Here is a 23,197-nt window from a genome sequence, read left to right as displayed (position 1 = left end):
AATGCCGCTGCAGAGTTCCTTTTGTTCCCAGATCTGGCGAGTGTCTGCTCCGAATGCCTCTCCTGGTATGCAGATCACCACTGCGGGAGCCGCCGCGGGGGGCACAGGGCGGTGTGAGGCAAGGTGAGCTTGTGGACCTCGTAGTGCCCTCCACGGGGCGGTAGGGCCCGTCTAGGGCCGCACAGTTCCACTAGTTACGTTAATTTAAAATTTGTTCTTACAAGACTAATGTCTACACCTTTTGAACTACTTCATTCTTCTTCTTTGCAGTTCCTCTCTTGGAAGGTAGTTTTCCTGTGGCTATATTTTCCCTAAGAAGAGTTATCAGAATTTATGCTTTAACTATAGAAGAGCCTTTCAGGTTTTCCAGGATAGGGTAAGTCTTTGTACTATTCTTAAATTTCTATCAAATGTTATCTCTCCTTTCCATTTGAATCAAACACTTGACTTACTGGTGTTCTTCCCTAAGCCTGACATTGGCAGAAAGGGCTCTTCCTACACTCCGTGTTAAAAGAACAGTCTTGTATTACATTTAGAGGACTAAACTTTTTTTTAAAAACACTTTTTGTGGCTTTTTCAAATCCAAGAAAAGTTAGATCCATCTCTAAAGCAGGAATTTCAAAATGAATTGTGAAATGAATTTAAATTGGTTATGTAAAGGCCAAATGAACATTACCTACCTTTCCACGAGCACCCTCTATAAGGATAAAAGGTGCTTCAATGGCTTTCTTGGAAAACATCCTGTTAGCTGACATTTGTAAGGCAGCTACTTGGTCAAATCCACACACATTCATAAAGCATTAGTGTGTAGATGTTCAAGCCAGGCAGCAGTCCCTTGTAGGACAGTCAGTCGTACGGATACTCTTTCAAACTTCTGCACCATTTAATGCCTAAAACCACCACAAATGGAAAACAGCTTTACAGTCTATGCATAGCATGTGTATCTGCAGCCAACACATTCTACGAATGCAGTATGTTACTTACCCTGTAAGCATCCATTTGTAGCATGTTGTGCTGCAGATTCACATTCCCCCTTCCCCATCAGTTATGAGATGGTGTATATTTACACATTAATAAAACATGTATGTTTTACATCATGTTACAAACATGTTCAGTAGCAATTAATAGCTTTACTAGCTTCATCCTCAATTGCCAACATGGCAAGGGAAAAATAAACAATCTAACAATAGAGCCGTTGAACATGAGCATTCTCTGAAAGAGGAGACTCGACGTCATGCCAGCAATAAAAAAAGACTTCTTCGGGAAAAACAAGTTGTAAAGTCCTAGCCTACCACTCGATGGCAGGGGTGTGCATGGCATTTGAATCTGCAGGACTACTCGCTACGAGCAGATGCTTACAGAGTAACATACTCCTTTTTCATGCTGTTATTCAGATGGTCACACATCACTATGGGGTCATGTTGCAAGTAGTAGAAAACAAGCAGGTCTCCCTGCTTGAGATCATATCATGCAATGATCAAATCCATACTGAAAACCTAAAAGGATACATTCAAAAGCCTAGTCAAGACTAGGGTAGTAACATCTAGGGTGGAAAGAAAGTTACCAATTGAGATTCCTTTCTTCACTAGAGGCTTTGTAGTCTTGGATTCCCTGATGGCATAGCTTGAAAAAGAGTGTTTGTCCAAGGTAGTGGTGATGCTCTGTCTCCCGTTAAGGAAAGCAAAAAAGCTTGAAGTGGCGGGAAAAAGATAAGCTGCAGGTTCATTGGAGAATTGCAAGCTCTCAATCGCTACAGAATCGTTAGGACTGGAAACAATGGGTAGAGATGGAATAGTTAATTCAGGATCCCCCAGAAGAATACAGTAAGATAGGACAGGAGATAGTTGAGGAGGGAAAATATGGTATCTATTGTGCTAGAGCATCTAGACAAATTAATACTAGTGATGCCATTAGGACACATGCTTAGTTTTTTAAAAACAAACTTTATTTATTGTCTTCAGTAACAATACAGGTAGAAAAGACAAAAAAATTTATTTTTATCATAACAGAACCAAACACATATGTAGTGTGATAACAGCACATGAGAAAAGACATATCAATGCGCAACATTAATATAAACATGGTCACACCTATACGGACAGTCAGTTGAGCAGCCGTCATTTTAACGGATCATTTCTACATGTTGTGTTGTGTAGCTATTACCTTAGTACCTGTGTAAATAAATTGACAGTAACATACTTTTTATTGACTCCCCTCCCCTCACACGTGCTGACGAGCCACACCACACCACATCGTTTCCAGTTTAGTTAACAGTTGCCTAGTGTCAGAGTAAGTGCACATATCAGGCGCAAGTCGAGGCGAAATAACTTAGGTTCACTTATACATATGTTAATCTGCAACAACGGAGTCCCTGAGATTAACGTCTACAACGTCAGAATATCGAATGCTTTAAAAGTTTCCAACAGTTGATCCCAACTCATAGCAATCGGTTCCTTCCTTAGGCCGCATTTTTCTTCCCTGCGGATCGTCAAACTCTCTTTGAGACCCCACCTCTCTACTTCATCTTTCCAACTAAGTATTGTAGGGGACGGTGGGGATTTCCACCTCTTAGTGATACCACATTTAGGAAGGAGTAAAGCTAAGTCTGCAAACCTGGTTTGTACTTTTAAGTTCTTTACGTCTTTCATATAGACCTAGTTCATATAGACCTAGTATACTTGTTTCTACTTTCTGCCATCCCATGTTCCCTACTACCTCCTGTAGGATAGGGATTACACCCCCCAATATGTTCTCAAGACAGGACAGTCCCAGAGCATATGTAACATATTAGCGTCTTGCTGGGGCATCTAGGACAGTGAGGCAGGATAGCAGGAAAAAGGGCATGTAGGCGAGGGGGGGGTCAAGTATGCTCTTTGTGTGATCATGTATTGAATGAACTTAAAACGGGAGTTACGGGAGATTAGTTTCGGGTATTTTAATACTCCATATCAGTCAATGGCCTAGCAATATCCAGTTCCCATTTGGAATGCTTTGCGGCGTGTAGGATGATGAGCACGTTTACCCCGGTAGAACCATCTGGTTAAGTGGCTACCAGTCCCCATAAGGTACATTAGATGAACCAGCTCATGGGTATTAGATTCTGCACCATGAGGTGCCCGGTATTTGTTGACATACCGTGTCAGGCTCGCATAGGTCATAAACAGTGAATCTGTAACACCCCTCTCGTATATCAAATCAGAGTGTGTAAGTATCATTTTATCGCCAAATAGGTCCCCTACTGTTGTCACTCCAGCCTGCGTCCATGGGTACCATCGACGAGAGGTAAGTGTACCTGAAATAGTGGGAATGCCTAGCAAGGGAATATTCGACGAGTATACAGGAAGAGTATTTGTGTATTTCAGTGCCTGTTTCCAGGAGGTAATGGCAGTTCTAAGAAGAGTTCTAGCTGTGTGATGTAGTGTGCCACTCGGAGAGAGCAGTCTGTGTAATGTACCCTGAGCTAGAATATACTCTGAATATGCTATTTCCTGTAAATTACGTCCAGCTATCCAGTAGCAAAGCCATTGTAGCTGAGAAGCTTAGCAATAGGTGTAGAAATCAGGGGCTCCCATTCCCCCAGCGTCAGATTGGAGCAGTAACTTTGCTAGGCTCAGGCGCCTTCGGCCTGAGCCCCAGATTAAGGAGATCAGGAGTGTGTTTAGGGTTGTGAATACAGCTCTGAGGATAACCACTGGGAGATTAACAAAATAATACAAAAGTCTCGAGAGCATGACCATTTTGGAGATTGCCAACCGTCCCGCTACCTATGGAGGGAGTGAAGTCCAAAATGCAATTTGTGTCCTTAGGGACCGGATAGCTTTATGTAAATTACCTTTGATCAAATCTATATTAGTTCTGTACACCTGTATCCCCAAATATTTAAAGGTGTTGTGGGCAATGGTTAGCGCGTGGTGTCCAAATGGTATAGTCTGGTCAGTTGTATTAGAGCCAAAGGGAAAGGCTTGAGACTTCTCATAGTTGATTGCTAAGCCGTTCGAATTGTGTGAACGAGCTTGCTTCAGGGTGTAAATTATTCCACAAGTTCCTGGTATATAAAATGATATCATCTGCATAAAGAGACAGGGCATGATGAGTATTATTGATGTCTATCCCCCATTCCCTCGAGGAAGCTCGTAGTTTGTGGGCAAGTGGTTCAAGGACGAACAGAATGGGTGAGAGGGGGCAGCTCTGTCTAGTGCTGTGTTGTATTTAGTATGGTTCCAAAATGTGTGCTCCTGTGCTCACCCTAACTGTGGGGAGATGATATAATAATTGGATCCAGCGCGTATAATCCTGCTGGATCCCGAATTTCGATAATGCGGACAGCATATAATCCCAACTCAATGTGTCATACGCTTGAGTGAGGTCTAACGTTATGCATTCCGCTTCAGAGGTCTCCCCAGTACAGGAAAACATAATGCTGCATAGTTTGCGTATATTCAAGGATGTACTGCGCCAGGGGACCAAGCCACATTGGTCAATGTGCACCAGTCGGCGGTTAGCCAGGATTTTGCTCAAAACCTTAAACTCCATGTTCAACAGTGAGAGAGGGCGGTATGAGGCTAGCAAAGAATGATCCCTCCCAGGTTTAGGGAACGAAGTTATTAATGCTTGTGTCATGGAGGGGGGGAGTGTGTCCGTCTCAATAGCCTCCGTATATAATTTATGAAGTTGTGGGGCCAGTTGTATATAAGTTGCGTAAAATTCCACAGGTGAACGTCATAGTTAAAAAAACACTTTGGGAGCCGTTAGCATTCCTCAGGAACTGTCTCACTTAAGCGAGATAGGGATGCGGGTACCGCCTTCCCCCGGCCTCCCCACCGAGTCACAACAGAACAGTGTTACAGTCTCAATAAGGGCAGACCTAAGGCACGGCACTGCCATTGGCTGGAGGGGATTCTCACACATGAGTCTGTCACAAGTGGGATGCATAAAGTGTCCATTTAATTATCTTACCTTCTCACTAGGGGAACCTCGTTTCACCCCACCTAGTGGTATCACAGTCACTTACAATGTACAGCGATGGCAGTCCACCCCAGCATGTAGAAGCAGGACAGTTCCAAGGAATCATTCTGCAGGGCTGTCAGTTGAGGAGCGCATTTTCCATATGCGATGACGACGAAGAAAACAAGGGTGGGCTGCGCTCCGACTCTGACTGACCCACATCTCCTGTGGAGGATTCGTCATCTGTGATTGTCCTTGTGTCTCTGAAGGTGGCAGCGTAGATGATAGCCCTCCTCTGTTCCTCCAGGATCTGTGCTTGCGTTGGGGTAGTATCCTCCTCGTATCGCTTGGGTTTGGTACGTCGACACTGTGATTGTCACCTTCTGGGTTGTGTCTCTCCGGATTGTCTAATAGACGAATCAGTGGGCAGATCAGGGAAGGTGTGTTAAATCCACTCCCACGCTTCCGTTGGGGTATCGAAGAAATGACTTTTTTGGTCATGTAGTATTTTAAATTTCGCTGGATACAAGAGAGCATACTTAACATTGATGGTCTACAAATATCGTTTAACCCCCTGGTATTTCGTTCTCTGCTTTTGTACTTGGAGAGTATAATCAGGAAACAGGGAGCTACGTACATTGTCTTTGAGTATCGGAGCTTTCTCTCTTGCGGTCTGCAGTATCTCATCACGGTCCCTGTAGTTAAGCACTCGGGCTACCACAGGGCGGGCGGCATACCCGGTACTTGACGTGTAGGAACCATGTGAGCTCTTTCAATACAAAAGTTGTCAGACAAGCGTCCCAGTGGTATAAGAAATTTAAGCCAAGTTTCTATATAGAGCGTAGCATTTTGTCCCTCCACGTTCTCCGGCAAGCCAATAATGCGTATGTTATTACGACGTGCCCTGCCCTCTGCATCTTCAACCCTCTCTTGAAGCTGTACTAACTCGTGTTGCATCTGTTCCAGTTCAGTTGAGTGTTCTTTCTGCTTCGGGATTAGGTCTTGTACTGCCACCCTGTTTGAGGAAACCTTGTCAGATAATTTCTTGTGATTGTCTCGGATGAGAGCGATGTCTGCTATCAGAGCCTCCAATAGCTGTTCCATTAGCGCCCGAGATTGGTGAATTTCCTGCAGGATTACATCCAGCTTGTCCGGCTGAGCATCCCCCGCCGTGGGCAGTACCATCTCCGTGGAAGTGGCGGTTGCGTTAGGGCTAGAGTCCTCCATGTCCTGACTCCTACCTTTCGTCCGCCCCATTTCGTCACAAGAAGTGTAGCGGGATTAATGGGAGGGTTATAAAGGTAATGTCCTTGGTGGTAATAGGCTGCGCCACAGCAAGTACGAATACGATTAGTAGCTCACGGGCAGTTTGCTCTCCGAATTCCCCAGAACAGGTGCTGTGAGTGAGAGCATTCGGCACAGGACACCTTCAGGAGTGCCTGACACCCCGCTGTAGGCTGTCGCCCAGATCAGGTAATAGTAGGATCAGTCTTGTGTGGTGCTAGACCACCCCAGTTCAGTGCCAGAAGTGTGTCTTCATGGTAACCCAGACCACCGTCAGCCATCAACCACCAGTGCCAAGCATATCCGGAGAATACCAGTGGAATGTCAGGTAGAGGAGAAGTCACTGGGTAACCATTAGTGTTGGAGCCGGGGCCAGGATAAGGTGCAATTTAGGAATGCACAGAGAAGGGCCGGCGCCCCCGCCAGCTCCAGACAAAGGCAACTGCCCCACCGCGCAGCATCTGCTTCGTTGCGCACTCACGAGTGAATGTAGCTGGAGTGCATGCCTATGGATGCCTCAATCCTGGACCGTGGCTCTTCTTACTCAGCAGGTCGTCCCTCCTCTGGTTATCACATGGCGTGTATAGAAATAATCCACCTCATAGCAGGGAAAGATCGCTGGGGGTACATAGAGCAATACTGGCCACTCCACGACAACGCCATGGGCTGTGTCCTAACGGAGGAGGACGGGAACCGCCATGCACCAAATCGCTGCGCATCTCTGAGGATCGAGCCCCTCCAGACGTTCTGCGGGACTCAAACCCAGGTGGCTGGGTAGCAGGGCCCCCACCGCTCCCTTCCAGCACTTTGTGAGGGATCAGGTGCCGCCTGAAGCCAGTTATACAGCGCCGACAGGGACCTCTGGCCGGGAGCTCAGCGAAAAAGCAGCCGCCATGTACGGCAGTTAGCCAAGCCCCCTCGACACATGCTTAATTGAGGATCTGAGGCTACAGACCAGAAGTACAACAACACTTGTTGTTTCTTCCTTTAGCTGGAAAACATCTTTTCAGACAAAAGGAAAGATGAAAAAGATACAGAATCGATAATAGCCATAGGTGCTTAGCAACAACAGCAGCATTTATCAGAAAGCAGCTTCTAACCACCAAAGAACCTTTTCATACACCCGCCGGCAGTTTGTCCTCTCTAGTATTGTTTCACTGTACCATACGAATGAGTGATGCCGCCCGGCCTCCGGGATGTGGGCAGTACGGCTGTGTACGTCGCGCGACATACTGGTCGAAGGGAAGGCGGGAAACCCGCATTACAAATATGTGCCCTGATGGTTGAATTATACATTTGGTCCTGCAATAAAAACGGTTTGACAAAAAAAAAAAAGAACCTTTTCATACACATCAAAACTACCTCTATGAGTAGAAACCTCAGTTTAAGCAATCACAACAGTTCTCCAGGGGCAATTTTTGAGGCAGCAATTGAGCCTGTGTCAAAAGACATAAAGGAAGAGGGACCTCTGTTAACAAAAACTTATGTTATCCTAATTACCCCAGAGCAAAATATTGATGTTTGTTTCTCAGAAGAATGGCAGCTAATAACATCAAATTCACCATAATGTAAGGACATGGCCTAAAATGTCTTACCTTTTTAGACATCATCCTCCACAACCATAAAAAGTGAACCATACTCTACCACTAATGTTAAGGTTGTTAAGGTTGACACTTGATACAAAATATTGCCGCCCTGCTGCAAATTGAAGTTATAGAGCAAGTGCCGTCTGGTACTTAGTATAGTTCCTTATCCCCTAAAAATATTTAAGTTTAGAATAAATATTAGATTTACAACCTCTACATTGTTATGTAAAAAAATCACTTCAAATGACAACTCAGTATGAGGTGATTGTGCTGTTACAATATAGAGATTTATAGGTGGGTAACTGTGAATAATGGGGATGATTTTCATCGAGGAGGTCTGAGCGACAACAAGAGCCAACCACCCTTCACGCAGAAAATACCTCAGATTTTTGGTTAAGTGAAAAGCATTATTAATTCAAAACTCTACCTTTCAAACATAAGCTAGAATCCAGACGATTTATCAAATGTCTACCAGTGGTGGCTGCATACCTACGTCAGTATAGCATACATATAAAACCATATGTGGACTGCTAGTTGGTAAGGATGATGACTCAGCAGATAAGTCAATCCATACTATTCACCTCCACAGCTGGGCATTCACAATAAATATAAAGAATTCCCAATTACAACCACAACAGACTGGTAGCCTTATGACGAGTAGTAATGGCAATTCTGTCTTGTCTAGTGTCTCTGAAAACAGCATTAATGAATTCCCAAATTTTGACCGGGTAAGCATGGTTCTGTAAACTCCAGACCTGGACATTTCAAGTCCCGAGGAGTCAGACCTGGACCTGTGCACAGTGCTTTGAGGGACTATGTACAATTGCTGCACTTGGTGCCCTCCTGTCCTGCACATTGGAAGGACCTACGAATGCTTTTCCATGTTCTCCTCTCTGCTCTACTCTTCAGCCCCTACCCACACCACATGCCGTCACCAATTCCCTGCACCCATTTACCACCTGTTTCAAGCTGGTGGAATGTGAGTGGATTTGGGCCTGTTATTTACTTCAGAAGGGGGACAACATGTACATTTTGATCCAGTAATCACCTATCCACAAGTTAATTCCCAGTCTGCAGAGGGTGTGAGGAGGCATTGGTCACTTACTCACACCAGCTGTCTCGGGTATAGCAGTGCAATTGGACATATGTCAACAGTTATCACCTTTATCTTGTAGCAGAATGTCTGCTGGGTATGCAACAAGTTTTCCAATCGAAGCAGAGACTGTCAGGAAATGCACAAGTGGAAGATGAACAACAAGCTGATACCAATTTACTTTTGAAGGCGAGGTACTTGACGTGTGAACTTGTTTTTGGCAAGCTCAAACAAGAAATGTCAAACTACACCTCCAGGGTTCTGCAACCACAATCTCCAGGGAATGATCTATGGATACATTGGTCAGGGATCTTTGTATATACTTTTTATCCACATATTAATCCTTTGTTGGGCACGGAAGATGAACTTATATCATCTTCCATGAGCCCAACATCTGAGATATGTCTGTTTAACCGTATCAAAATCTTTAACGTAAAAAGACCAACTTTTCCAAAAACAAGGACATTTCTTACATCCAGACTGCAAAGCACTAAATCTAGTGATCTGGCTTATGACATTCGTGAAAGAAAAATGAAGGGCATGTTAAACAAACTGTCTAGGCAACAGTTTTCAGCACAACCTCCTCCTCTTCTTCCTGCAAGCGTCTGCTTTAGAGAGGGAGGAATAAGCCTCTTTTTTCCGCATTCCCGCACCTCACATGTTTTTACAGCGTGGTCGTTACAACGACCGCATTGTAACAACGCACACCATTACACCGCGAGTTGTAATCCAACACCTTCTCCCCCCTCCGCAAGTCGTTGTAACCACTTACGGGGTAACGGTATGCGTTGTTACAATGCGGTCGTTGTAACGACCGCGTTGTAACAACATGCGGGGTGACGGATGCGTAGTTAGGGGTGTTTACCTAGAGGGAGTTACACTGCTTTACAGTCAATGCACAGCATGTGATCTACAACATGTGCTGAAAATTGAAACTTTTACTTGCCTGTGACACTGGGTTTGCATCTGGCAATGTTGTAGTCCATATACATTCACCAGCATCCTGGGATGTAGGAAGGCTATAAAATGTTCACTACTTCACAGTTTTTCTGTATTCATTTCCAAACAAGTAAAGAACTTGATGGAGAAACAAATACAATTCTAAGATGGAATCTGTGTCCAGGTCATTATGGAAATTTGGGGTATAATCACAAGTCACTCTCTGTATGCTCAAAACCGCAAGTATTTTTCAACGACAATCTCCTTGCAACATCCAAATCCAACCTTCAATGGCTTGAGAGTGCACAACAAGGGATCTACAATGCTACAGGCTGTAAACTGAATGTCGCAGGTTAATTACGTTCCTTATTTGACATCTATGCCACTAGCCTTTTAAGGTATTTAACATGTACTTGAAAAGGGTCTATTACAGTGTGATATTGCTGCTGCTAGAAAAGAAATGCATACTTAGTTGCTCTTTACTGCAGGTACGAGTTAGCATCTTTCCAGCATTTACATTCTTTTCTTGTGCTGTCCTTACGAACCTCAGGAAAAGGAAGGCATTCAGTGGGAAGCCAAGGAGGAGGATGATGAGTATGAGGAGGAACTGGAAGAGTGTGAGAAGGAGGAGGAGGATGATCACATGGAGTACTGCCGCGTCTGCAAGGATGGAGGAGAGCTGCTGTGCTGTGACTCCTGCATCTCTTCCTACCACATTCATTGCCTGAACCCACCCCTTCCTGAGATCCCCAATGGCGAGTGGCTCTGCCCACGATGCACGGTGAGCTGATGAAGGAAACCCTATGTCAGCATGAACCATCTATCACCTTCTTTCTTCTTACACCATTCCTTCTTTGTACCTAATGTCCCTGCATTACTCAGCGTTCCTGAATGCTTTACCTCATTCATAAAGATACCTTGACGTGTGCAATCACTACTGTTCTCATAGATGTGTTGAAATAATAATCTTCATTGTTATTTGAGCTCTAGATGTCTCCTCCTATGGACCTGATTTAGATCTTGGTGGACGGGTTACAATGTCACAGTGGTGACCGATATCCTGTCTCCCGAAAGATAAATCCCATTATATCCTATGGGATTTATATGTTTCAGTGGATTAGATATCCATCACCATTAAGATGGAGTAACTCATCTGCCAAGATCTAAATCAGGCCCTATGTTTTGAATCTGTGTAGAATCTTGTGTCACTTTTATTTTTATAATTCATCCCCCTCATCAGCCTGGAATTAAATTAAGCACACTACCATTTGTAGCCTGTTCACTTCATTCTTTGGGCCTGCAATGCAGCCAGTACATTTGATATGCTTAGAACAAGAACAGTCTTCTCCCGAGTGACTTTCTAATTTAAGATTTTGTAACTAACGTTGTGTGAAGGAAATCCTTTAACTGAGCCCTGGTTTTCTCCACATTGTTCCACTGCAGTTGAAGATTGAAACTGCAGTTTTCCACCTGGATCTGTTACAGATAGGATCATTTTACTTCCACTTCTTTCCTGTTAAGGATTTTTCCATACCCATGGTTTTAGGGCCAATCAGGTGAATTATTTGTCATTACCTGAACATTTTATGACAAACATTACCAAATCTTGTGGGCTTCCTTCATATGTATCCTGGATTGTGTCTTCTATATTTGTTCAGATAATACACTGATAGTCTATAGTCTGTATCACAGTGGTTCATAGTGCTATCTTGGGCTTTATGCACTTCAGAGATAGATAGATAGAGCTCTCTCATTTTGCGCATGTTGCTTTGGGAACATTGCTCTCTGGCTCTCCACTTTCTTGTGCAACTAGTTACCCTAAGTGAGTGCACAAACTTCTCATCAGTGTGTCCTTCACAATAAACTGGAGATGTAGGGAGTTCTGAAGAGGTACTCCATCCAATATGTTCTTCCTTTAGCACCCGCATACACATAACTGCTGAGCTATTAGGATTAGACACAATCTGTCTTCGCAATGTCCTTGTCACTATTATCAGTTATCCTCCTGGCACTGCTATTTTGTCTGAACTTTGGTTTTTGGAGCAAAGAAGCTGCAGGATGACAATAAGTCCAACACATATATTTTTGGCTACTGGAAGTGTAATTTTCTGAAGCTGTACAATTTTTTGTCTTGACTTACTGGGGGCGACAATTTATCACAGGGTTGGGACTTGTTCAGCCATCCACAGGTAGGTATGTTTGTCGAGCTGCGAGTATTAGGTTAGCACAACTTCAGGTGCTTCGTGCATGCCTGTCCTGGAGAAGAACTGATGAGGGTTGGAGGTTGTAGCGGCCACTGCTGTGAATGCAAAAGGCAGCCCAAATTATAGTTTTTCTTAGTTGTTCTCCCGCATTGGATCTTTTATATATTCACATGCTTGAATCATTCCATGTTGTCAGGCTGGGAATTCCTGGTGACTTTAAATAGCACTAAACAGTGGCCTCAACAGCAGTGTTTATTTAGTAGCGCATCCACCTCATTTGAAACAATCTAAACTTATGGCAATGAGATGGATGTGTAAAGCTCTCCTACTCCCCTAGAGAACATCATGGCTCAGATTTGTACTGCATGTTATGTGTGAGGGAGTCCCCGAAAAGAGCCTGCTCTAACCTTTCACTGACCTTATCCTGACACCTTTCTGTTCTGCCCTGGAGTTTAGCCAGCCTCATCTTCAGCTTTCATTGTAATACAAGTTGTATTTGGGTGATTTGCTGGGAAACAACCATTTTTATGGACTATGGAGGCCTTTCCTCAGACACCAACTTTCATCATCACTCACAGAAAAAAAACATTTTTTTCAAGCCCTGCTCTATCTGTGTTAAAAAAAAAGATAAATACTGATGACCTACATGTTCAGTGCATTTATTGCCTTTATGCAGCATACTAGGTTTCACTTTGGGACATTTGTTATACCTTTTCTTCAAAGACCCTAAAGGATAGGGAGAGGATGTTGGCCCCTTAAGTATTAGAACAGAAGAAATACCCTCCGAAGACGATGCCCTCTCACCTGGGGATGATTCAGTAAAAGTGTTCTTTCAAGCACTTTGACAAAGGTGGCATGAAAGTGAAAACATGGAGTTTCCAAAACTGGTCTTACTTCGTTGAGAACAATACTGGATTATTTTCAGAAAAATACTCCAGACAGTACAACCACCAACCTGTGCAAAAACTTGCACAAAATTCCAGCTCCCTTGATGTCCTGACTGAAGTCCCGTTCCCGTCGGTGACTCTCATGTCAACAACTAAGAAAAATCAACTCCCGTTGATGACATTCCTATTGGGACAGGCATCATCAACGTCTGTGAAAACATCATTGTCAATGACGACATCAAGCATTTCTTTTCTCTCGCTGTTGATGGTGACTCTTCTTCCATCTCAAGCGGCGACCTTGTGTGTGAGACTGTCGGCAGCAGTCTTTTCCACACCAGTCACTTTTTTACCTTTGAAGGTGAAAACAAGCCTTCCTTTCTAATTTCTGGTGTCTGAATTGGAAAAGGATTTTAGTGACCAGGACAACTCTGACACTGGCTAGAGCCATACTCAGTTAGATGTATTTTTCATCCTAGGGTTTGAGAGAAATGCCTTGGGCAATGAGAATCCTTACCCAGGAGTACGGCTATCGGCCACAGACCTTTGTAACCCTCCTTAATCCTATGCACCTCGGGATTGCTATACAGACTCTGAGGTCATGAGGGTGCCTGTTGCATCTTTTCAACTTTACAAGAGATAATGGAGACCTGTCAGAGACTGCTTCCTCTGCAATGTGCCTTCAGCTCCAGCTCCAGCTCCACCCCCTTCCTCCGCTATTACCTTTGCTGCCAACTCCTCCTCCACACCTCCACCCTTTCACCTTCGTTGGACCAGCCTCCAAAGGCAGTTACGCCACCAGTGATCCTGCCAACTCCTACCAAAAGGGAAGATTAGGATGCAATGTATTCTGATTTGGAAAAATAGGGCAAACTACTGGATGGTGGAGATAATGAGGAATTTGATGGTTATGTCATACCAAAGGAAGGAGTCAAAATACCCATCCAATCTGATTCGCCTTTGGATGACATAGCCCATTTTCATGCGCTGATGGAAGGAGCAACTAAATAAATTCAATGTCCCAATGACCTCGGTGGAGCAACAGTGCTTTCTCTATGACTTCAAGGCACGCAAAGCTATTAGTTCTGAACCTATACTGGACTTGTTTGGCCAGAATGTCTGAAATTGATGACATTTCTAGCCAAAGTTTCAGCAGTGGTGAACCGTTTTGAAAAGAATTACAGGACTTCATACATGGCTCTGGTCCGCCTTAAAAGCCATCCCAAACCAGACTCAGTTGTCATTTCTGTGACTAGTGCTGATCAAATAACCTGAACACCTCCTTATAGGTATGGCAAGCACATTGATAATTTGGACAATACGAGTTAATTCCATCGTGGCAATTTTAATCAAGGCTGCACATACCTTGGCAACTTTGGGCAATTATGATTGTCATCAATAACATGGCATGTCGCCTCTAATTGAGGACAAGAGTGAGACTGATAAAGTCATCATCAAAGAGGGTGCAATAACATCAGCATCAATCATTGACTCTCCAATGGATGTGTCAAACACAGCTTTCACCAGCTGGCCAGAAATACTTTATTTAGAAGACACTGATGGCTTAGAAATATAGCTTTATGTCCAGAATTCCAAGCAAAAATGCTGGAAATGCCATTTGATGGAATCACAGTTTGGAAAATATGTTGATGCCTTGCAGAATATTAAAACAGATAAGGATATGGCAAAATCTGTGGGCGCTATCCAGTATTGTTGTCTTGACTTAACAACTTTTCATGGCTTTCAGAGACCCCAGGCCTGTAAGAGAGGCTTCAGTCAATGCAGAGGTCAAGGTTGGCCGTATTTTCCCCAAGGGTATTTGGATATGACTGGGGCTGTGCACCCAAAAGAAACCACAGACAAGGATGTGGGAGATCTTCTGGGTGAAAGAGGAGCACCTCACAAATATACTCTTAGCGCAACCAAAAACAATTTTGACTCATTACAGCTGTCGCCTCATAACAACTCCATGTCAACGGAGGGGAAGAATTTTCCTTTATGCCCCCCGCATGGGAGTATGGAACATCCGACTGATGGGTGTGTAGATTTTACACTCGGGTCATATGTTAATGTTTCTGCATTAATGACCTGTGTGCCTACCCTGGAAGGAACATCATCTACACTTGAGGGAGATGTAACAGGAAATGAATTTCCTTCCCCACTAAGAAGCGATAGAGAAGATCCAGAAATCCCAGAGAAATGAGGAATTTTATACGAGATTATTTATGATAAAGAAGAAGAGAGTACAATTGAGATCTATTTTGAACTTCAGAAAGCTGAAGAAGTTGCTGAAAAACAAACCTTTTGCATGTTAACGCTCCAAGAAGTCCTCCTGATACTCCAGAGAAATGATTATCTGGCATCCCTAGATCTTCAAGATGCATATTTCCACATCCTCTTGTACTCGAAGTTCAGGAAATATATCCTCTTTTCAGTGATTGGGCAGGAGTACTAAGTTAAGGCACTTCCATTTGGCTTCAAATCAGCCCCACAAATGTATTTACCAGGGGTCGACCACCCAATTTTTGCCTTACCAGAAGGCAAGGTTTTCTAGTATACTTGACAGAGAAGAGGCAAGGCATTTTACAGTTGCCTGGATCTCCATTTCATAGGCTAGGACTGACACTGAATGCCAACAAATCCGCTGTGGAACAACAGACAAAGCTTCATGTCTTGGGAGTGATACTGAACGTCATTGGGAAAGGCTTTTCCTTCAGCACACAGACTCATGAAGCTTCAATCCACGGCAAAGGCCTTCTCTTTCAAGCAGTCGGTCACAGTCAGGTAGTACAAATCTCTGCTGGTCTGAGTTCATCCTGCATAGGTCTTATACCCTTTTGCAGGCTCCAGATGAGATCTGTCCAGGAAGAATTGGACAGCCAATGAAGGCAAGTTGGCATGTTGAATGACACGATCTATGTCACAAGACGGCTGTTCCCAACAAATCTCAGCCTGGGGCTTCCATTCCATCCTTCATCAAACAGAGTTGTGCTCACAGTGGGTGCACCCACGGACTTTGGGTAGCTCACATGCATGAACTGTCAACCAAAGGTTTCTGGTCAAACACCCAAAAGAAGCTCCATATCAATATCCTGCAGATTCATGCCAAAAGACTGGGCCTACAGGTGTCCCTCTCAATGCTTGCAGATCAAGCAGTACTCATCTGGATGGACAATACAACATCCATGTTTTACATCACCAAACGGGCAAGAACGAGGTACCGCCCTTTTTCAGCTATTTACCACCAAGTGGACACTGCTGTGGAGCATCCCCCTGGTTGCCAAAATGACCAGACAAACCCACACAGTCAAACACTATCGGAGTGCCACAAGTGGGAGCTCAAGATCAAGTGAACTACATTTTCCTGAAATGGTGTAGCTCCACACTGGACATGTTTGTGACCCAGAGCAGCAGGAAATGCCAGTGCCACACCAGCAGGTTTTCACAACCAGGGTTCAAGGCCAATTCCTTTTTGATCTAACTCTCCAATGTCTTTCAATATGCCTTTACACTGTTTCCCTTGATCCCCAGGGTTCTAAAGGCAGTAAAGGCAGAACATTGTACTTTGATTCTCATTGCCCTGTCCTGGCCACACCAGTATTGGCTCACCAATCACCTGAATCTATCTGTACTCTGAGAAATTCAATTAAAGATGCTCCTCTGTAGGCACAATGGAGAGCTGCTTCACCACAATCTCCAGTCATTAAGCCTGACAACAAGGTACTTTACAGCTTAGAGTTTGGTCATTTGGATCTGATTGCAGAATTCAGAAACGTGGCATAAGCCCAGGTTCCAGCAACCACGAAGACATATAATGTCAGGTGGAAGCGTTTCTGTCTACTGTGCAAAGCCGAAAGTTTCCATCCAGTAAACATAACCCCATCAGATACTTCCATATTTGGTGGCCTAGCCAAGAGGGGCCAAAAATGCCATCAATACGAGTCCATCTGGCAGCAATCTCAAGTTTTAGAATAGTCAAAGACAATTTTACTGCTCTCTTCTCACAGTGTCTTATAAAGCAATTTAAGGGACTTTTCAGAGCATTTCCTCCTGTATGACACTCACCAAAACCCTGGGAGCTTAATACTATCCTGAGTCAGCTCATACTTTCTCCATTCAACCCGATCCACAGAGCGCATCTAAAAATCATTTCTTCAGCATTGCATCTGTCGTAGATTCAGATGCTTGAATTATTCCCCAATGCCAGACTAGGAACCCTCAGTAACAATGCTCACATAACAGTGTAGGCTTTACACTCAATAACATTGAGATTTGCAGTAGACTTTAGTGAGACATTCACATCATTATGTATGATTCAAACTACAGTTAATCAGAGACCAGCACCCTTAGGTGTTCCCCAGCCTGACCCTCCCAATGTCGGATTTTTCTACCACATGTCACAGTGAGGAACCATTAGAAGAGCTATATATGTAGATGGTTTTATTCGAAAGTTTTTCAACAAAAGACACTTTTCTACAACATACCTGGGCTAGGACAAAATAAATCTCTCTTCTGGGCATGTAAGGTGTGTGGAAAGAAAAAGATCTATATTGAGGATCCACAATCGAAGTGCCTTTACTGCCTCCATTCCTGCAATAACCCCAAAAAATTGGATATCTGCCTTACTTTCTCCTCTAAGACTCTTAAAGTCCACAAAATAAGTTTGGCTGTAGCCATTTTAGAAGAGAAGATAGACAAAACCACGCCCTTGGGTAAATAGATGGATACTGAGGCTCAATGACTGAAGTTAGTCTGCAAGACTTTTAATCAGGCTGTAAGACCCTTTGACCCTGCTTCTATTGGTCAGACAACTGGTCAACTGTTACCTACCACTTCTTTAGATGCTGTTGACAAACCAAAGAAACATACTGAAAAAACAAATGTTAGTCTGAGTCTGGTGAGAAGTTCTTGACTAAATAACTAAAGTTGGGCATTCAAAAGAAGTCAACAGCACAAGTATTACTACAGCCTGGTGGATCACAGGTTTCCAAATCTCGTCTATAACAGCAGCTGAAAATTTGTCTCTGAAGGGAATTACTTTATTGACGTAGACGACTAAAAATTCATTGACTATAGGTCAGTCATTTGCATCGTACATTCGACAATCAACTCTTCGTCGACATTGCAGGATTTTGCTAATGAATCATCAAGGAAATTCTTCAACGATAGCACTTCTTACGCGTATGTCAACGGATTTTACACTAGCAAAGCTGACTACTGCAATATCCAAAGAATTATAGTTGATGACTACATCGTTTTCGAAACACTCGTCGACAAGGATCCCATCATCGTTGACGACACCAGTAAAACTCTTGTCAAGAGTATTTTCCTATGAATTTTGGGCAAAGTTTAAAGAATGGTGGTTCTTAACCTGTGGTCTGTGGATCCCAGGGGTCCACCAAACATACTTAGGGGGTCCACAACTGTTTATAAAATTAAATAATATCAGCAGATTAATAAGGTTTTCATATAGAAAAAAGCTAAATTAAAAATTTGGGAGTTTGGGGTACACCGAAGGAACACAGAGGGCACGGGTGGAGAAAAGCATACGTACGAGCATAACAGGAAGGGGTCTGGGCAACAGAAACCATCTCAGAGAGAGTCACTTGAGGAAGGTAATATGAAAGAAAAAAGTACTGCAATCCGAGCACAAGCTGCAGTAGAAAGACACTAATAAAAGTGAATCAATCTGTACTTGGTCTATGCTCCAGAGGAAAGAAGAGGAAGTGAACTGGCATGCGCTGCCCAAATAGAAGGCAGAAAAATGAGAGTGACAATAAAGCCTACAAATGGTGAGCAGTGGGCGGGCTCTAAGCCCCCTGTTGTATACAGACGGCAATCCATGCATGTGCTATCACATTAGAGACCTAAAAACTACCAGAAAAAGACGGAGCCAAGGCAAAAAGTATTGTAAAGGATGGAGAATGTGCTTTTGCTTCCGTAATTCATGCCTCCTGGGAATTTTTAACTTGTACCTTAAATCACTAAAACAGGGATGAGAAGGGCACACTACAATATTACTGCAAAAGAACAGTCTTTTGTCATTGACATCCATCAGGTATATATTGGCCTAGAGACCAGCTAGCTCCCAGTGCCACCATCAGCCCTCCTAACCCTACTAGGGAAGCGAATGGTTTCTGGCAACCACTGAACATGACAACTCTGACCGCCTCATGGATTGTGGAAACAGATCAGAACCTTTCGCTCAGTCACTTGTGCTTATTCGTGCTCAGAGAAATATACAGAATACACTTTGGGATGTTTTCAATATATTTATTGAACCAATGTTATTCTTGTATAGAATCCATGTGCTGCTATAATCAGTAGACAGAAGCAGATGAAAGTGATTACAAGCACCAAGAGCGTAAATAGTAGATACAGTTCTACCATGATGCTAAAACAGTGTATATATGCAGGCATATAAACAAGGCAGTAATCTGTCGTACTCCTATGATGCGAAACCCTTCTTTAAGTGTACCTAGAGTGTGTGTGGGTGTGAAGCCCAGAATCCCCCCCAAGGGACGAACCAACCTCATTACCTGGAGGGAGAGAATGTAAGAGCCCGTCTTGGCCATGAACTTGACACCCCCTCACAGAGATGTCAGACCGCTGCATGGTGAAGTCTCAGCATGCAGGGATCCTCAGTGTCAGCTGAAGTGCCTTCCTTGCTAATCTATCAGGATGCTCATTATTTATAATAGAAAGCAGCCTTGCGCTCTACATTGTAGATCAGCGAAGTTAAGGATATGTAGATAGCTCTGTCGCCCCATGGATGAAGATAGAATGACATTTGATGTTCGAAGCATCGTGATAATGTGTAAATAAAGTAGTTTCAGAGAAACTAATTCAACATTGCAGTGCATACAAATCTGTGCAAAAGTTCACGGCAAAAACATAATTGTGAAACATAGGACAATGTAAGAAATGAGCAGCTTAGCTACATTGGGCCTAACCTGGGAACATAACAACCGGACGTCTTCAGGGCTAGGTTAAGCTCTTCAAAACCAATTAATTTTCATAATTTCAAATAACTCAAAAGGCATTTCATAAATTCAGCAGTCCCCTTTCTAGAGTTTGGACAGCATATGTCATCACATCAAAATGTAGCAGATAAACACCTTTTAATAATATTCACATTTATATGAGTCCTGCATAGAAAGCCGAAGTGGCATGTTACTTAATCAATATGGCGTTTCTCAAAAATGTGATGCTGACATATGCTGTCTGTAGGAAAGTAGGATTTGCTTTCATGGTTCCCTCCACGTTTTGCTGGTGTCATTGTTTTCTGACTAGTCTGACTGTGACTCTGCTAATCAGGACCCTAGTCACTATATTTTCTCCCTAAATTTGACTATGGTAAGTACTTTGGTACCTTCCCAATTGGCTACTGGTGTACCCTTCTAAGTCCCTAGTATATGGTACTAAGGTACCCAGGGCATAGGTACACCAGAGGTCTACCATGGGCTGCAGCATGTATTATGCCACCCATGAGAGACCACTCAAACTGTGACTACAGGCCTGCCATTGCAGCCTGTGTGAGCTGGTGCTCGCACCACTCACAAAAGATATAAGTTTCCTCAGATCTGAGGTCACTGCACTTAAAACCTATAAGTCACCCCTAAGGCAGGCCTTTCAATCCTGAAGGCAGGGTGCTAGGTTATATGTGTGAGGGTGCCCTGCATGAGCAGGACACTCCCTACAAACACAGGTGTCGATTCTTTTGGCTTTGTAAGTGTGGTCAGCCATTTTATACATATATAGTGGACATCAAGTCAACTACGAGATGTCTAAATATATATTGGCTGTACCGAAACCGGTCATGTTTGGTATCAAACATGTTGGAGTCCTACCCCAATACCAATTCCAGTGTAGGATCCCATGCACTGGGGGGGCTCCCCTATGGAGCCCCCCTGTATACTCGGTACCAGCCGATTAGGGTCTCACAGCAAGCTAGTGCTGCTGCCGACCACAGACACAATTCTGCCCTCCTCCTGCTGCTGAGCCGAGCTCGAGCAGGTGAAGGCAGAACAATAGGTTTCTTGTCACAGGGAGGTGTAACCACCTCCCAGACAGGACTTAGTGTATTGGGCTGGGGGGCTTGCCAGCACAACTAGACTGCTTTGAAGGGGCACATTTGGTGCCCTCCTTGCATACTCCATTTGGAACCAGTTCAGGGAGCCGTTGGCTCCCGCTCTTGTGAAAAACTGGACAAAGGACATGAGAGTATCCTCCCCTCTGCCTAGCCCCTCCTCTGAGAGAGATCCCTGAATCGTTCCAACCATTTCCCTAGGGTACTCAAGGGCTTATTTGTGGGTGGCTCTTCAGATTCGTCTAAACAAGATTCAGATCGGAAACCACTTCAACTTCTACCCTCTGGGCACTTTGGGCTGCGTAGGACTTTGCTTTGGGAACCGAGACTGCATGAAGGAAAAATCCTGCTGCTCCTGGTCTCGTCGTCCTGCCAGTCTTCTGTGTCACCTGTGCCTGTGCTTCATCCAGGTTCTTCTTCAGGCCTGTGGGCATCAAGGACAACAAAAGTAATCTCCCTTGGAGTGACTCCTTCACTCCCCTGCATCTGAGGGTACCGTAACAAAGCTGACCAGTCTGCTGCTTCTGACGTCCCACGGAATTTGAAAGGCTCAGCCACACAGGTGGTAGTTCTGTAACTCCCTCGAGGCCTGCACTGTCTTCTCAGCAAGTTTGAAGCCAGTATCCCTCGTTGGAATCTTACTGGAACAGCATCCCTGTGCACCATGTAGACTTGCTGTTGCCACGGCTTGTCCACTCTGCCCTTCAGAGATCTTCTGGCTTCAAGAATCTTCAGTCTCCAACATCTCTTCCTGCCAAGATCTTTGTCCTCACTGTATCCTCTGCCCCATGGGCCTGCATCTTTAGTGAGATGCTCGAGGTCCTCTTGCGACTCCTGTGCCTTTGGTCTGTGGGTCCTCTTGAGGGTCTTCTTTGACTTCAGTGGGCGCCCTGCTTGCTCAGTGACTGCTCTGACTCTCCTGCCTTTGGTGAGTCCCCTGGACCTTGCTGGTCCTGACACTGCACCTTCTTCATTTGCCACGTCTATTGCTGCTGCCAAGGCTTGTTGGTGCTTCCACTGGACACCGACCCCGTGGTTCTCGACTTCCAAAATGGGATAGCTTGTGAACGGCACCTGAACACAGCGTCGCCTGGTCCTCACAGCGACATGGTCACTGTCAACTCTCCTGCATCTTTTGTCATAGGTGGTCATTGGTCTTCCGTGACTCCTGGTCACTCCCGAGTAGCATAGACTCCGTTCCCTCTGCTTGCAGGTACTTCTCTTCAGGAATCCATCCTTGGATTCCACTGGACTCTTTCTCCTTCTTCTTCAGCGGCATCTTCACTGAAGTCCTCCATTGTGGTCTACAGCGGTTTCGGATGTCACTTAGCACCTATGCACCCGGCTTCTCTGGTGTAGGTTTCCTGGTTCCTGGGATATCTACGTGTGGGGTGGCTCTCCAACCTTCCATCTTCCACGGGGTTTCTTCAGGGTCAACTGGGAAGGGTCCTTCTTCTTCAAAACTGCAACCGGGACTTCCCCATTGACTTGCATGGAGTACGCGGCTGTGTTTCCACTCTGCACACTGCGTCCGTGGGGCTCCTGGGTATTTACCTCAGGTGGTTCCTTGGTTCCCCAGCCCTTCTGAGTCTTCTGGGTCAAGTCTTGACTTCGGTCGCTGTTCGCATTCCACTTCTTTAGCATATGGTTTGGTCTCCCCCCTGGAGACCACTGTGTATGTGTGCTTGCTTACCTGTTTCCTTTTGAAATATTGTGTGTACTGTGTTCATATCTCCAGGTAGGAGATATACAAAATGTGTTAGTAAGAGTGTAATATAACAATTTTTATAACTACACTATGTGTTTTTTTTTGTTTAACCTACACTATATAATTAGTTCTGGTAAAGCAAGCTGCTTAACACTCCTTCTGGACTAAGGCTGAAGGCTGCTCTCCACAGCTACCACTTAGAGAGCTTTCTATGGTTGTCTAAGACCACTAAAATCACCATAAGGGTGGTCTGGATTTAAACAAGTATGCACCATATACTAAGCCAGCCTCCTACACTGTCTGAAATCTAGACAGGTGACTGCTGGGTTTATGAAATGCTTTGAGTTATTTGAAATCATGAAAAATAATTGGTTTTGAAGAGCTTAACCTAGCCCTGAGAAGTCTGTGCTTGTAATCACGTTGTGAAATGAAAGAAATATTTTTTTTAGAATCACATTTAGTCTTC

General features: G+C 44.2%; 1 protein-coding gene across 7 annotated transcripts in view; it reads left to right on the top strand.

Moving 5' to 3' along the window:
* Positions 1–23,197, top strand: part of CHD3 (chromodomain helicase DNA binding protein 3) — a 1,560,957-nt gene that overhangs the window by 497,813 nt on the left and 1,039,947 nt on the right. For all 7 annotated transcript variants that reach the window (XM_085639027.1, XM_085639025.1, XM_085639026.1 and 4 more), the window contains exon 9: positions 10,397–10,627. In XM_085639027.1, coding sequence (XP_085495153.1) covers positions 10,397–10,627 — 231 coding nt within the window. The remainder of the gene's footprint in view (positions 1–10,396; positions 10,628–23,197) is intronic.

This window comes from Triturus cristatus, chromosome 12, assembly GCF_964204655.1.
Source record: "Triturus cristatus chromosome 12, aTriCri1.1, whole genome shotgun sequence".
Taxonomy (NCBI): Eukaryota; Metazoa; Chordata; class Amphibia; order Caudata; family Salamandridae; genus Triturus; species Triturus cristatus.
Note: the sequence above shows the minus strand (reverse complement) of the source record. Positions and strands in the feature narration are given on the sequence as shown.